At 23.3% G+C, this 16,221-nt stretch overlaps 8 protein-coding genes across 8 annotated transcripts; 4 read left to right on the top strand and 4 right to left on the bottom strand.

Moving 5' to 3' along the window:
- Positions 1 to 614: 614 nt before the first annotated feature.
- Positions 615 to 2,964, bottom strand: DICPUDRAFT_46034 (uncharacterized protein). Its single transcript, XM_003285320.1, has one exon. It carries the CDS (start codon positions 2,438 to 2,440, stop codon positions 677 to 679), a length of 1,764 nt encoding a protein of 587 aa, XP_003285368.1. The 5' UTR covers positions 2,441 to 2,964; the 3' UTR covers positions 615 to 676.
- A 1,984-nt stretch (positions 2,965 to 4,948) lies between these two features.
- Positions 4,949 to 7,114, top strand: DICPUDRAFT_149253 (uncharacterized protein; the record flags this gene model as incomplete). The annotated part of the gene is made up of 4 exons (XM_003285347.1): positions 4,949 to 5,263; positions 5,343 to 5,558; positions 5,621 to 7,015; positions 7,097 to 7,114. The coding sequence occupies 4 exons, from the start codon at positions 4,949 to 4,951 to the stop codon at positions 7,112 to 7,114; spliced, it is 1,944 nt and encodes a 647-aa protein (XP_003285395.1).
- Positions 7,115 to 7,282: 168 nt separating this feature from the next.
- On the top strand, positions 7,283 to 8,046 carry DICPUDRAFT_149252 (uncharacterized protein; the record flags this gene model as incomplete). Its single annotated transcript, XM_003285346.1, has 2 exons — positions 7,283 to 7,455; positions 7,533 to 8,046. 2 exons carry the CDS (start codon positions 7,283 to 7,285, stop codon positions 8,044 to 8,046), a joined length of 687 nt encoding a protein of 228 aa, XP_003285394.1.
- Positions 8,047 to 8,336: 290 nt separating this feature from the next.
- Positions 8,337 to 9,158, top strand: DICPUDRAFT_86674 (uncharacterized protein; the record flags this gene model as incomplete). The annotated part of the gene is made up of 1 exon (XM_003285345.1): positions 8,337 to 9,158. The coding sequence occupies one exon, from the start codon at positions 8,337 to 8,339 to the stop codon at positions 9,156 to 9,158; it is 822 nt and encodes a 273-aa protein (XP_003285393.1).
- Positions 9,159 to 9,302: 144 nt separating this feature from the next.
- Positions 9,303 to 10,158, bottom strand: DICPUDRAFT_86673 (uncharacterized protein; the record flags this gene model as incomplete). The annotated part of the gene is made up of 3 exons (XM_003285319.1): positions 9,303 to 9,503; positions 9,573 to 9,660; positions 9,728 to 10,158. 3 exons carry the CDS (start codon positions 10,156 to 10,158, stop codon positions 9,303 to 9,305), a joined length of 720 nt encoding a protein of 239 aa, XP_003285367.1.
- A 316-nt stretch (positions 10,159 to 10,474) lies between these two features.
- DICPUDRAFT_29225 (p34-cdc2 protein) lies at positions 10,475 to 11,746 on the bottom strand (the record flags this gene model as incomplete). The annotated part of the gene is made up of 4 exons (XM_003285318.1): positions 10,475 to 10,840; positions 10,919 to 11,105; positions 11,169 to 11,467; positions 11,540 to 11,746. 4 exons carry the CDS (start codon positions 11,744 to 11,746, stop codon positions 10,475 to 10,477), a joined length of 1,059 nt encoding a protein of 352 aa, XP_003285366.1.
- A 389-nt stretch (positions 11,747 to 12,135) lies between these two features.
- Positions 12,136 to 13,931, bottom strand: DICPUDRAFT_17639 (uncharacterized protein; the record flags this gene model as incomplete). Its single annotated transcript, XM_003285317.1, has 2 exons — positions 12,136 to 13,596; positions 13,668 to 13,931. Coding segments are annotated over 2 exons (1,725 nt in total), but the record flags the coding sequence as incomplete, so codon positions are not given.
- A 1,230-nt stretch (positions 13,932 to 15,161) lies between these two features.
- On the top strand, positions 15,162 to 16,089 carry DICPUDRAFT_149247 (uncharacterized protein; the record flags this gene model as incomplete). The annotated part of the gene is made up of 2 exons (XM_003285344.1): positions 15,162 to 15,435; positions 15,512 to 16,089. The coding sequence occupies 2 exons, from the start codon at positions 15,162 to 15,164 to the stop codon at positions 16,087 to 16,089; spliced, it is 852 nt and encodes a 283-aa protein (XP_003285392.1).
- Between the last annotated feature and the right edge of the window lie 132 nt (positions 16,090 to 16,221).

The raw sequence follows: 16,221 nt of genomic DNA, 5'->3' as shown, positions 1-16,221 counted from the left end.
TTTTATAATTTATACACTATATTATTTTATACTATTATGTTTATTAAAATTTGTCTTAATGAATAAATAAAAAAATTATATAGGCTTTTATTATTAAAAGTTTTTATTATTATAATAATTTATAAATTAATAATTTTTTGTGAGATCATATACTTTTTTTTATTTTATTATTTGAAATTATTTTATTATTTTATTATTTATTCAAGTTTCGAAAAAAAAATATAATAAATGTTTGGTGTGTGTTTATGAGCGTGTGTTTTGTGTGAAATTATTAATTATTTAAAAAAAAAAAAATTTAAATAATTTAAAAGATTAAATAACCTATTTTGAGCTTTATAATAATGTGTTGTTATCTGCTATTTATATAATTTATTTTTTAAATTTTATGATTTGTAAATAAATTACATATACTATTTAAAGTAGTTTATACAAAATTATATTTATCGCTTTCGAAAAAAAAAAAAAGAAAAAAAGAAAATTTTTTAAAAAATTAAATAAAAATTAAAAAAAAATAAAAAAAAAAATAAAAAAAATAAAATTGAAAAATAAATAGAAAAATAAATATATATTTCATTTTTATTTTAATTCTAGAATCTCATCTCTATTTTAAGATTACTTTTTTTAAAAAAAAAATTAATTAATAATATATTAATTTTATTTTATTTTTATTTTTTTATTAAATACCCAAATTTTCAATTTCGATATTATTATTTTTTTGATTATTTTCATTATTGTTATTATTGTCATTTTGATTACTTTGATTATTTTGATTGTTTTTTTTATTATATTTATTTATTATAAAATCATTCCATTCTTGGTTATATTTATATTTTGAAAGTAATTCAAAGCCATTTGATTTCGAAATTCTAATACAACCACCATATATTGGTATATAAAATTTAACGATTTGACCATTGACTGGAGGCAAATAAACTTCTTGCTCGGTAGTACGGACAAACCAAATTAGTATCCATCCAATGCATAGGAATGAGACGATCCAGTAATAGTTTACAACATATGGGAATGAATCTTTATATGTGTATCCATGATGGTTTAATAGATTGTTATAGATTATTGTGAAAACAATACCACCACCCACACCAGCGATCGACCATGCACTCATCATTAGACCGTGAGTAGCACCTACGTTGGATGAGCCAAACATGTCATTTAAGAAGGCGGGTATAGTACCAAAACTAGCTCCATAGCACATTGTTGATATCCAAATTAACCCAATAAATGCTTCATAGTTTTTATCTTGCATTGCTTTAATTAAGAAACCAACGGTGAAACATTGGACTGTAAGGATTAAAATAAATGTGTTTTTTCTACCTAGCTTGTCGGATGATAGAGCAAAGAATAAACGACCAAATAAATTGAAGGCACCATTAACGCTAACTACCATTGCACCAATATCCTTAGATTTATCAAATAGATTTTGAGTCATATCACTGAGTCTACTGATAGCAACAACACCAAATGTAATGTTGAATAAAAACATAAAGTACAAAATTTGAAACTCTCTTGAAACCAATGCATCGCCCAATTTATAATCTGAAAACTTTGGTTCTTTTATCTCAACTGTTACTACTTGTTCTTCACATTCACCCCCAACTATATCGTCCTCACTACCATTTGATGATGATGATGATGATGATTGTTGTTGATGTTGTGCCTTATCAAGTGGTTTTGATTCTCTTTCTACCCTGTAGTTTGGTGGAGGGGTTCTAAATACGAATGCTGACAATAATATAACTGCATAAAATACAAAACCTAAAATTACAAAATTAATTGGTAATGAAACATGCTTGATTATCATTAGGGGAATTCTCGAGAATGCAATTGAACCAGCACCAAATCCACATACCGCTAAACCTGCTGCAAAACCTCTATAGTCTGGGAACCACTTTTGCAAAGTTGATACTGGACTAAGATATGTTAATGATAAGCCAACTCCACCTAAAAACCCAAACCCGATGTACAACAACCATATTGATTTAATGGTTATAGCAACAGCAGCAAGAAAATGAGCAATACTAAAGAAAGTACCACCTATCAACAATGTTTTTCTTGGACCCATTTTATCCATCCATGGACCTACAACCGCACCAGTTAAACCAAAGAAAAAAAAAACAATGTAGAATGTAATTGGAGCCTTTCCTGCATTTTCGTTATTAAATATAATACCATCCACCGGCTTATTATAAACGGACCATGAATAAAGCGAACCTACAACAAACTGAGAGATGAGTGCCATCGGTAATAAAATGAGTCTATTGAATTTGATTGGACCAATTAAATACTTTTCAGACTCTATTTGTTTTTCACTTTTAATTTGTGGATTGTTTTTATAGTGATTTACAATTAATTTAATAATTGGGTTCATTTTTTTATCACCACTGTCATTATTATTTGTATCTGCGCTATTATAATTTTCCATTATAAAATTTATTATAACATAAAAACTGGAGTTATTTACACACACACATATATGGTTTAAATAATAAAATTATTGAATTGTGAATTATTGAAATAAATAATAAAAAATAAAATAAAATAAAAAATAATAATAATATATATTTATTTTTAAAATAAACAAACCCACTATATTGTTATTTTTAATACAGGATAATAATTACAAATTCTATCATTAAAAAGATTTAATAGGTAATATATGATATACACACAAAAATTAATTAATCTGTCTCCTCTATTCTAATGTAATCAAAAAAGATTAATAATAATTTCTATAGAGTTATATATATTGTAACTATTTATAAGAGAAGTGGGTTAAATAAAAATGGAAATTGTGTTTTTTTAATATAAATATGGGGGGTTAGAGGTTTATGAAATTAACACACATTTGTAATATAATTATCTTTGAAAGGTAATTGTTGGGTGGTTATTGATATTTTTCTTTGGTTTCTAAATTACTTTTGTTTATTTATTAATATAATCTTTCCTTTTATATCTATTTATAATTGTTAAATAAATTATATAGAAACAATTTAAATCTGCAAAAAAAAAAACATTTTATTTTTCAAATATTTAAAAATAAATATTTCGAAAAATAACCCCATTCCTTAAAATTAAATAATTTTATTGTTATTATTACCATTGTGTATGTGTGTGTATGTGTGTGGGAATGGTGTGCATTTGTGTGATATTATTATTATAATTAAATTTTCATTTTAGAAATTAAAATTTCAAACAGATTATAAATTATTTGCTAAAATATATAAATAATAATATCACATAAATATTTCTTAGGAGTAATTTAATTTATTTTCAAAATATTTCTGCTTTGAAGATATTGGGTACACGAACAATATTTTTTCATATAAACGGGTCTTTTTAGAATAAATATATATATTTATAGATATTTTGAATATAATTTTGAAAATTTAAAAAAAAAAAAAAATTTATTTTTTATTAATTTAATTTAATTTTTTTTTTCATGCTTTGTTGTCGTTTTTAAAAAAAAAAATGATTTGTTATAATAAAAACCACCTTTTAATTTGACTTTTTTTTTTATTTTATTTTTTTTTTTTTTTATAAATAATCAGTTTTGATCATCATTTTCAAATATTTAATAATAATAAAAATAACAACAATTATATAATAATTAACCATTATATTAAAAAACTTTTAAATTAAAATTTAATCAAACTTTTTTTTTGTTTTTTTTTTTTTTTGTTTTTATTTTTTATTTATTTTTTGTAATTTTATTTATTTATATAACAACATTAATAATACTATATCAAAATATAAGTTTTTAGTTCCGTTTTATCAACATTTTTATTAATTAAGTAAGTTTTTATAATAGTTTATTTTTATAAAAGAATCTTAAAATTTTTAATTTAAAAAGGTAAATTAAAAAATTTAAAAAAAAAAAAAAAAAAAAAAAAAAAAAAAAAAAAAACATAAAGACAACATAATTATTTATTTCTCCAATCTTTTTATATGAAATTGGATTATCTATACAAAAAATACACTAAAATAAATACATAAATAATTTATCTCTATATATAAAATTTAAATTTATTTATTTGTTTGTTTAATTGTGTGTTGTATGTTCTAGTGTGTGGGTAGGTGGGGTGGTGTGTTGATTATTAGTCTACAATATTGATTTTTAAATTATTAGTTTGTGTGTTTTGTTTTTGTTTGGTGTGTGTGTGCGTGTGTATTTAAATATATATAGTTTATATAAATTAATTTTCAGTGTGTTTGTGTTTGTGTTTTTTATTTCGAAAAATATATAGGGATTGAGTCAGAAATAAATTTATATTTTTATCTGTTAATAATTTTTATCTTTATTTATTTTTCAATTATATTTAAAAATTAATAGAGTTACATAATTAAATTTTATTTAAATTTATATAATTTTTTTTTTTACATTTATTTTTCGAATAGGTCTACTAATAATAATTTAATTTATTTTTATAAACATTTTTAATAAACTCATCACACTAATATTATTATTTAGTTTTATTTTATACTTTTTCATACTTTTATCAATTTTTTTTTTTGTTGTTATTTTTTAAAATATTTTTATAATAAATAATTCACAAAGGTGTAAAAATATATTTTTATTAAAAATAATGCAAGTTTTAATTAATTTTTTTTTTTTTATTTTAAATGGTGACTCATTGGTTTTTGTGTTTGGTTATTTTCTTAATTCTTCTCAAAAAATTGACGATTTGTTTAATTAACTTTTTTTTTAAAAATATTATTTATTTGTTTTTTTTGTCATTTTAATTAAATTTATTTAAACATTATTTAATAATTTATTAACATTATATTTTTATTTATAGAATATTTATTTAGTTTGTAATATATATTTATCTTTCAGAATAAAAGCTTTTTATAAAATAGAGTACTCTAGAATCAAAATAAAGTAGAATCATATACTAAATTAAAGAATTATTTAACAGTAATAATAACAATAATGAATCATAATAATACTTTAAGAAGATTACATGTTACACAAAGACATTTAGTTGAAAACTATAATATTTCAAATAATAATAATAATGAATCACCATTTGGATTAGAATCATCAGATACCTGTGGTATTATTGGTTTTGTTGGTAAAGAAGAAGCTATTAATTACCTTTTAGAAGGTTTGTCAATTTTAGAAAATAGAGGTTATGATTCAGCTGGTGTAACTACAATTTCATCAGATAACAGTTTAATTACATCGAAATATGCAAGTTTAAATACAACAAGCGATGCAATTTCAAGATTAAAATCAGTTGCACATGTAATTATTCCAAATTTATTTTTATTAAAAACTACAAAAAATATAAAAAAAGATTATTAACTTTATTACAATTTTTTAGTTACATAAAGGTCATGTTATTGGTATTGCTCATACTAGATGGGCTACTCATGGTGGTAAAACAGATAAAAACGCTCATCCACACCACGATGCAAAGAACAGAATCGCAGTTGTCCACAATGGTGTCATTGAAAATAACTCATCATTAAGAGAAGAAATCGAAAAGAAAGGTATTGTTTTTAGATCAGAAACTGATACTGAAGTTATTGCTCAATTGGTAAGTTAAAAATAAATAAATGAAAAAAAAGAATATTTATTAATAAATTTAATTATGTTTAGATTGGTATATTTTTAGATCAAGGCTTAGGTATTATTGACGCTATTAAAGAAACACAAAATAAACTACAGGGTACTTGGGGTATTGCCGTTGTTTGTAATGATACACCAGATCAAATTATTGCAGCTAGAAATGGTAGTCCATTGTTAATTGGTATTGGTAAAGATCGTATGTTTATTGCTAGTGAAGCTGGTGCATTCTCAAGACATACCAAGGAATTTATTTCAATGGAAAATGGTGAAATTGCAGTATTAAAAGCTGATGGTCATTCATTGGATTTAAGTAGAATTGAAATGGCTGCTCATGAAGTCATTGCCTTATCACCAGATCCATATCCACATTGGACTATTAAAGAAATTATGGAACAACCAATGTCAATCTCTAGAGCACTCAACTATGGTGGTCGTATTTCAGATGAATCTCGTGTCAAATTGGGTGGTCTTGAAGATGCCAAAGAAATTTTATTACCTATAAAGAATTTAATTATTACAGGTTGTGGTACAAGTTTCTTTGCAGGTCAATTTGGTGCTCGTATCATGAGATACTTGGGAGCATTTGACACTGTACAAGTATACGACTCTGCTGAAATCACCCGTGATACACTTCCACATTCAAACGCTGGTGTACTTATGATCTCACAAAGTGGTGAAACTAAAGATGTAGCTCGTGTAATGACATTGGCAGAGGAAAGCGGTATTCCAAGATTTGCAATTGTAAATTCTGTAGGTTCATTAATTGCCAGAAGCTCAGTTTGTGGTGTATATTTAAATGCTGGTCGTGAACATGCTGTAGCATCAACTAAAGCATTCACTTCACAAGTTACAGTTTTATCTTTGGTTGCTAATTGGTTCGCACAACATCGTGGTATTGAAGAAGGTAAAAGACGTCATTTAATTGAATCACTACACAGACTTCCAACTAATCTTGGTATGGTTTTACGTGTTAGAGATAAATGTAAAGATATTGCCAATAAACTTTATAAAAAGCAATCAATGTTTGTTTTGGGTAAAGGTTTTGCTGAACCAATTGCATATGAAGGTGCATTAAAGATTAAAGAAATTACATATATTCATGCCGAGGGTTACAGTGGTGGTGCTTTAAAACATGGTCCATTTGCTTTACTTGAACAAGGTACTCCAGTTATTTTAATTATTTTAGATGATAATCATGGTCAATTAATGAAGGTTGCCGCTGAAGAAGTTAAAGCAAGAGGTGCTTATACCATTATCATTACAAATACTCCATCAAACGTTAAAAATATTGCTGATGAAATCATTGTTATACCATCCAATGGTATTTTAACATCATTATTAGCAGCAATTCCATTACAATTATTAGCATATGAAGTTTCACTCCTTAGAGGTATTCAACCAGATTTCCCTAGAAATCTTGCAAAAGTAAATATCATTAATTTCTTAATTTTAAAAAAAAAAAAAAAAAAAAAAAAAATACTAATTTATTATTACTATTATAAATAGGCTGTAACAACCGATTAGATCAATACAAATTAATGGCTCTTTTATAATAAATAAATAAATAAAACTATATATAATATTTTTTTTTATTTATTTATTTTTTATTTTAATTTATTTTTTTATTTTATTTTTTAATTTTTTTAAAATTTTTTTTTTATTTCTTTCATTTTTTTTTTCAAATTTATATGTATGGAGTTAAACATTTTGATAATTGGTAGTAGTAGAACAGGTAAAACAACATTATCAAATGCATTATATAATCACCCACAAGTAGAGAATACTCAATCTCATATTATAGATAATAGTACCAAACCATCATTATCAAAAGTTACAAATGTTTCTAAAAAGTATAATTTAAAAATGTAACTATAGAAATATTTATATTAGGGATTATTGTTTTATACATATGATTACTAATTTTGTTTAAATTATTAAATAGATTATCAACATCATCATTTACTAAAACAACAACAACAGCAATTTCATCAAAGGATTCTAATAATAGTAATGTCAGTAAAAGAAAAAAGAAATTTGATTTTATAATATGTATATTTGATATTACAAATATAAATAGTTTTAATTTTATAAAATCATTTTTAATGGATAATAACGAATTGGATGAAGATTATTTTTCAATGAACAAAATTCAAATTGTAGTAAGCAGAGAAGATTTAAAAGGATTGATTTCAATATCATTCAATGAATTAGAATCAATTTGTGAACAATTAAATATTCAATTTTACATTTCAAATTTAACCGATCCAAACTCAAGATTAAATTTAGTTAATAAAATCATAAATCATATTTCACTTAATCACTTTAATCTAATTGATAATTTTACAAATAATAGTAATAATAGCAGTAATAATGAAAATAATTTACAAATAAATAAAATACTATTTGATACATTAGATACACCTTTTATAACAAGTACTGAAATTAACCAATCATAAATAAAATAAAATACATTTAAAAAAAATAGATATTTAGATATTTAAATCAATTTTTTTTTAAATGGTAAATTATATAAAAACTACTATAAATATTTTAGTTTATTTTTTTTATTTTTTTTATTTTTTTTTTTATTTTTTTTTATATTTAAAAATAATTTTATTTTTTTACTTTTTTTTTAATAAATTTTCATAAATAATAAATTAAATTTTATTTGTAATATTCCTATAATTTATTACTTTAGATAAATTCATATAAATAAAAAAATAAAATATAGTAACAAATAAACTAAATGAATATTTTACCTAAAAAAAAATGGAATGTTTATAATACAGAGAATAAAGAAAGAGTCAAAAGAGATGAAAGAGAACATCAAGAGAAATTAGAAAAAGAGAAACAAAGGCATGAGGAGCTAGAAAGTGAAAATAGATACAGAAAGTTAAAAGAAGATTTAAAAAAGAAAAGGAAATTAGAAGAGGATGGGGAGGATCTAGAAAATAGTGATGATACTGAATCTCCTTTAGAACCACCGTTAAGCATACCACCATCAGAACGATCAGTATCAAGCCTATTTGAAGGTATCGAAGATAAGATTATATCATATTCAAAAAATAATAATAGTAATAATAATAATAATAATAGCAACAGTAAAAATATAGACATAAATAAAATTTCAAATTCAAAATTGGGTGAAGGTTCATATGAATATAAAAAAGAAAAACCATTTTGGCATAATACCTCATCTTCATCACCAGAAAAAGACTATAAGGACATGAACAGAAAAGAAAAAAAGAAGTTAAAAAGCGAACAATGGTTTAAAGATAAAGAGGATCCAATTAATTTAGTTGACAAAGCATTGGGAAGAGAAAATATTAAAGGTCAAAAATATAGTAACAATAAAACTCCGTCATCCTCATCCTCACCATCATCAACTAAAAAAACAATTGAACAATTAAGAAAGGAAAGATTAGAAAGAGAACAAAATGAGAGAAAAAAAGAAACAATACTTAAAAATTCTATCAATAAAAAAGAAGATTATAGTAACGATGATAGCGAAAGCAATACTTTTTCCTATATTAAATATAGCGGAGGTATTTTAAAACAAAAGAAATAAAATAAAATAAAACAGATCCTACTTTTTTTTTTTATAATTTAAAGGAATATATACAATTTTATTATGCTTTTTTTTATTTATTTTACACCACCAACATTACACCCTATTTGTTTATTTTGATTTTATATATTATTTATTATTTTACTATCTATTATAATTATTATTAATTTGGGCATTATCTAAAGTTAAATTTCTATGATCAAATTTAATTAACTCTACAAATGGGTATAAATATTCTGCATATGTGTTTAAATATTCTGCAGCAGCTACAAAACCCTCTTCTCCTGATAAACATTGTAACTCGACCATACTGTGTTTATTTAAAATATCTCCTTTTGTTCCGTCCTAAAAATTAAGTCTTGGTTAATATTACATCCAACGATAACGAAAATAAATAAAAATAATAATAGTTACAGGTAAAACTCTTCTATGATTAACTAAAAACAATGATAAATTATATGTGCTATATTGATAACCATCAACAAAATATTCGTAATCCTTGCTAAAAAAAAGGGGTGTTAGAATTAATAATCGAAAACAATAATTAAAATTGTAATAAAAATACATACACATAACCTAAATTATCTAGATATATAAAAAAAGTTTCGGAAGATCTGACATCCACAACATTCCTAATCATTGCATTTATATTATCTTTGATTTGAGGTACACCAATATATCTAACATATAAATTATTTTTTTCGTATCTAATATGTATTTCTGAAGGCAAAATTGAATTTTCAGCCCAACTTGGACCCTGTGTCTGTACAGTTGATTTATAGATCATTTCTTTATAGGATACTGGATGCTCGGATCTCATCATTCCTTTTGCTCTTTGAATAAATGTTGATGATGGTGTTGATAGAATACCATGCAAACTGCATTCATATACATTAGTTGCAACTATAGAATCTGTTGCATTTGATTGTGTTACACCTGCTACTAATCCGTGTTGTGTTTGTGGTTGTTGTGGTTGCTGTGGTTTTTGTTGTTGGTACATAATTATTTCTTTTAATTAAATTTCATTAAAAAATGAAAATGAAAAACAAAAATAAAAAATTTCTTTTTTTTAAAAATAAAAAAAAATGAAAAAATTAATTTTAAAAAATAAAAAATAAAAAAAAATAAAAAAAAATAAAGATGTGATAATATTATTTTAAAAAATGATTAGATTTATTTTAGTAGTTTTACAAAAAAATGATTATAAAATTTTTCCTAAAAGAAAAAAAAAAAAAAGAAATAAAATTAATTATTTCTTATTTTGTGTTTTTTTTTTTTTTTTAAAAAATGGAGATATTTAAATTTTGATGAAGAATCTAAACTTGTTGAGGCTCTACTTGAATATTATTTGTTGAATCAACACCTGTAGTATTGTTGGATGTAGTGGTTATATTTTGAATATCTTGTTGTTGTTGTTGTAACTGAACTTGTTGTCTTTGTTGTAAAATATTTGATCTTTTTGCAAGTGGTATTGGTAAATCGATAGGATTTGTTGGCTTTACACCAGTTGTAAAATATGGGTGATTTAATGCCTCGGCTGCTGAAATTCTAGCTGCTGGGTTAAATAATAACATTTTGCTAATTAAATCAATTGCTTCATCGGTTGCTGCTGTAAATAATTGTTTGAATGGTGTTGGTGGATGTTCTGTAAATCTAAGATAATTTGGTAAACAAGTTACACCCTAAAAAAAAATAAAAAATAATTTGTTAATATTTATAAAACCCTTTTATAGAGATATTTAGTATATATTTATATTTACAGGCCAATTTGTTTCATTTGGTGTGCCCAATGCAGAACAAATCTTTCTTAATTGATCAATTTCGCTTGTACCTGGTAAGTAAGGAGTTCTTAACATTAATTCTGCGAAAATACAACCTACTGACCATATATCAACAGATGGTCCATATGATTTTGCTCCAAATAATAGTTCTGGTGCCCTGTAGAAACTATATTGATTTGATTCCTTATTAATACAATGGTTTTTTATTATAATATATATTTAAACTTACATAGTAACGGCTTGTGGGGAAAACATTTTATTTGGACTACCATATTGTCTTGCTAAACCAAAATCTGCCAATTTTAACTCGCCTTCCAATGACATTAAAAGATTGTTTGGTTTAAGATCACGATGTAATACCCAATTACTATGACATGCTTCGATACCCTGTAATAACATTTTCATATAACTTTTAATATCTGCTGGCTTTAAAACTATTGATCTATCTTCTATAACCTCTTGAAGATCCCATTGCATCATTTCGAACACTAAATTTACATTACTTTTATGTGCAAAAATATCCAACAACTAAATATTATTTATTATTTCAGATTGTTAATATTTTTGTTTTGTTTTAAATTTTAGATATTGAATACATACCTCAACGATGTTGTGATGTTTTAACTCTTGTAATATTTTGATTTCTCTAATTGCAGAGAAATTGATACCATCATCGCTTTGGCCTTGAACTAAAATTTTTTTAATTTTTTTAATGGCTACAATTTGGCCATTTTCTTTAGCAGTTGCTTTACTAACAACACCATATGTACCTTCACCAATTAATCCTTCGTAGTTGTATTTATCCATTCCTATGATCTTTATTATTATTATTATTATTATTACTATGAGTAAATTTAAATTAATGAAACAAAAAAAATAAAAAAATTTTTAAATTAATGAAAAAAAATTTAAAAAAATAAAAATAAAAAAAAATATAAAAAAAAAAAAAAAAAAAAAAAAAAGAAAACTATAACTGTTTCTAAAATTAGATAATATTAAATTTTAATAGAATTTACAATTTTATTTATTTTATAATTATAATTTATAATTTATAGTTTTTTTGAATTTTTTGAATTTTTTTCGATTTATAAATCATCATCGTTATAACCTGAATCTACTTCAACTGATAATGCTGATGAAGCAAATTTATTGCTATCGTTATTATTTCTACTTGTATTTTTACTGCTATTATTACTACTATTACTGCTTGATGTACCCATATTTGTGGATGATGTTCCTTTTCCATTGGAAGTACGTGAGAATGCGGAGTCGAGTTTGGTAAGAATTGGTAACATAATTTTGTTTTGTAATAAAAATGACTCTCTCCAAATTTTAAAGAAACGACTTGAACAACCATATACAAAGAAAGCGTAAATACCATAGATTCTAAGACAATAAGTGAAATAACCCAATGATCCAGATGATGGGCCATCTAATCTACAATCTTCACCACCTCCAGCGATTAAACATGTCATGTATGGTAATGCACTTTCCATATATTTATCATAACGACTATTTATAATTCTTGCAAAGAGGAAAAGATATAAAAAGCATGAGTAGAATAAAAATACATTTAAAAATGGTTTGATTTGAAGTTTTAAATGTTTCTTTGAATCATTGTTTGCACCTGAAGAGGTGGATGATTTTACAATAACGTAGATCTCTCTCATTACCATTCCAATCATAATTGAACCAAATGTTAAACAAATACCTAGTGGGACAAAGAAACAAACATCCTGATACACTTCGTCATAAAGCCAGCAAAAAACATTAGCAAAACCAGCTTGATATTGGCCTTTGCCTAATGAAACCCCACTGAAAATGATTGCAACTGTAAATGTTCCTGTTAAATAATAACGAATTTTAACCTTTAATTGCTTTCTTACATGTTTAACACTATACCAAAGATCGAAAGCAATAATTGCCCACCATTGCATAGCAAATAAAGCAGAGAAATGGGTAATAAAACCTGATGCTACACAAACTTTGTCTGTATTAACAGCGAATCTATGTGGGTCTGGACAAAGGGTTGTTTCAGTATCATTTGCTGCTATCATTGTACCAGCTAATGAAATACCAAAAATACCTGCTAAAAAGAAAAGATTCTTTTTATCATAACGTGTTAATTTTGGATTTAAAACACCATAGGTAAACATTAAAATTATTGTGGAAACCATTGAAATGACTGATAATACATCGGTAAGTTTGTAAAGTCTTTTCCAAACACTATTTGAATAAATATTAACAGGGCAATTCAAAACGCATTCACCTGTTTCTATGTAGAATAACCCTTTTTTAAGCTCTTCTTCATTATCTGTTGAGTTTCTAGGGATTCTTAATAATGGGAATGGACATGTATTATCAATTTCACTATTTGAACCACTATCTGAAATTAGTGCTGGGTTAATGCAATCTACTGTATAATTATTTGGTCCATTATAGCTTGATAAATCATAAATTACATTTGAAATTGGTGTATAAAATCCACTTTTCCCTGGGGTTACTGGATCATTAATTGAACCTAGACACTCTGCCCCCATTTTGATTGATGGGCAGCTATCCAATGCAGCATTACAATATTTATCACATGTTAATTTTGGAAAAGCTAATACCACTGTTGAGTTTTCTACATTATATTCTATACATTCTGGGAAGCTCTATTGTAATATTAAAAATGATATTAATAAATATAATAATATAAAAAAATATTATGGATATGTATATTTACTATTGCACATATAACTTTTAAATTATTTTTATTTTTACACCCAAATAATTGAAGAAAATCTATGGTGGAATTCACTTGTTTTAAAACCTCGATTTGTGGTAGTGTAACATAAACTGAGTCTGGATTAGGGATATAGCCAGTACAAATAGGGGTTCCTTGGTCGCCTATATATTTTTCACATTTTGCAGTTGTGTTAACAGGTATTATATCTTGTCCATTTATAAAACTATTTAAATAGAGTGATAAAAAAACCAAAACTATTATTTTATTTATCATTTATTAATTTTGAAAAACTATACACAATTATTTATCACTTATTATATTTTATTGATAAGATAATGAATGTGGTTTCGAAAAAAAAAAAAATAATGATTAAAAAATAATGTGAAAATCTTAAAATAATAAAAATAATATGATTTAAAAAAATAGTTTTGGTGTGGCTTTTTTTTTTTTTTTTATAAAAATTTAAGTTTGTAAAATTTTTTTATTTTAAAGTTTTTTCACGGCTAAGGTGGAGCATCGTGGTGGGTGTGAGCACAATCAACAAAAACCTAAACAAAGTTTTCTTACAACCGAAATGTTATCCGTATTTTATTTTTAAAATTTTATTTAACAATAAAAAAAAAATTAATTTTTTATAGTTTGAAAAAAAATAAATATCTGAAAAAAAAAGAAAAAAAAAACCTAATTTTAAAATATCTTTTTTTTTTTCATTTTTACAAACCTTAAAAAATCAATAAATATAAAGGAGTTTCAAATTTCCCATCAGACACAAACAATAAATTTTTTTCATATCTTTTTTTATTTATTTATTTTATTTTATTTATTTATTTTATTTATTTTTTATTTTTATTTTTATTTTTATTTTATTTTTAAATTACCATAGGTAAAAAGTGTGAATTATGTAAAATTTGTAAAATATAAAAAAAAAAAATTAATAACATAAAAGTATCAAAATAAAATATGTATGTTAATGTCAATTTTTAAAGTAATACCGCATTCTGGCATTTTATTAATTTTCTTTTTTTAGTTTTCAAAATATTATTTTTTTTCAATATTTATGGGTCATGAAAAATAACAATGGTGTATAAAAAACCAATGTATTGGTCGAAATAAATGTACATTTACCTCATTTTCAATTTGCATTATGAATTACCTTTTTTTTTTTTTTTTTTATAAATTAATATTATTAATAATAATCTTAAAGTTTAAAACAATTAATAATTATCATTCTACTATACAAATAGTGATTTATTACTTTAATTATTATAAATATTAAATAAAACTATTAGATAAAAATAAATTAATTTCTTTATTACTAGAAGGGGTAAAAAAATAAATTTTTTAAAAATATAAATGAAAGAAAAAAAGTATAAATAAATAATAACAATTTATAAATATTAATTAAGTTATATTCATTTAATAAATATCAAACTAATATTTATATTTATAAAAAAATTATTAATAATATTTTATTAAAAACATTTTTTTAAAATGAACGAAACTATTTTATTAAATAATAATAATTTAATACCAAAAGAATGGTTTAAGCAACCAGAACTTCTAGACGACTCTGATTTTATAGAATCTATAAAAATATTTGAAAAAGAAATTGGCCAATTTCCAAAAGATAGATATAAAAATTTAGAAGGCATTAAAAAAAATCATGTTTTTTATTTTCCAACATTTTTGAAAGAGACTAGAAATGAAAAAAAAATTAAAATTTTATCTTCGACTATCATGATTTGGTTATTTATAATTGATCAAGGTATTTATTTAAATATAATTTACAACATAATAATAATTATATCTAACCCATTAATATATATTTTTTAATTTTAAAGATTTTAAAAAATTAAAAGAAAATAATAATTTATTAAAAAATCAACAAAAACTATTAAATATTTTAATTGATCCAACTGAAAAAGTACCACATGACCAACAAGAAAAAGTTACAATTGTTTTAAAAAAATTATTAAAAGAAATCACTGGGGGTAACATATTTATAAACAATTATTTTATAACATCAGTATTTAACTACATATCAAGTATAGAATCTACTGATGGTAATAAAAACTCTTATTTGCATATAATTGACTCTTGTAACCTATTGCAATGGATAGAAATTAAAAAAAAAAGAGGTGAATGTGTTTTAAATTCTGAACTATTATTTTTATCTGATCCTAGATATATTAGATTAAAAAATATTTCAAATTTATTATTTTCATTCGAAAATGAAACTTTTTCCAATATTGGAGGTAGTTATTCAAACAAAACAAAAATAGAAACATTAGTTGGTGAATTCAAACAATATGAGGATTCTTTAAATAGCTCCTATGGTTTTAATGATTGTCTTTTATATATGATAAAATGTTTAAAATATTCAGTTACTGGCAATATCTTATTAAAAAACAATAAATGAAAAACAAAATAAAATAAATTGTTTAATTTTGGTTTTTTTAAAATAAATTTGAAAATATACAAGGTTTTTATTATTTTATGAGAAAATGATTATTACTAATATTAATCAGAATGAAAATAAAAAAAACCTACG

This window comes from Dictyostelium purpureum (assembly GCF_000190715.1).
Source record: "Dictyostelium purpureum unplaced genomic scaffold DICPUscaffold_44, whole genome shotgun sequence".
NCBI lineage: Eukaryota > Evosea > Eumycetozoa > Dictyosteliales > Dictyosteliaceae > Dictyostelium > Dictyostelium purpureum.
The sequence above is the reverse complement of the archived record's forward strand: the minus strand, read 5'-3'. Positions and strand labels throughout refer to the sequence as shown.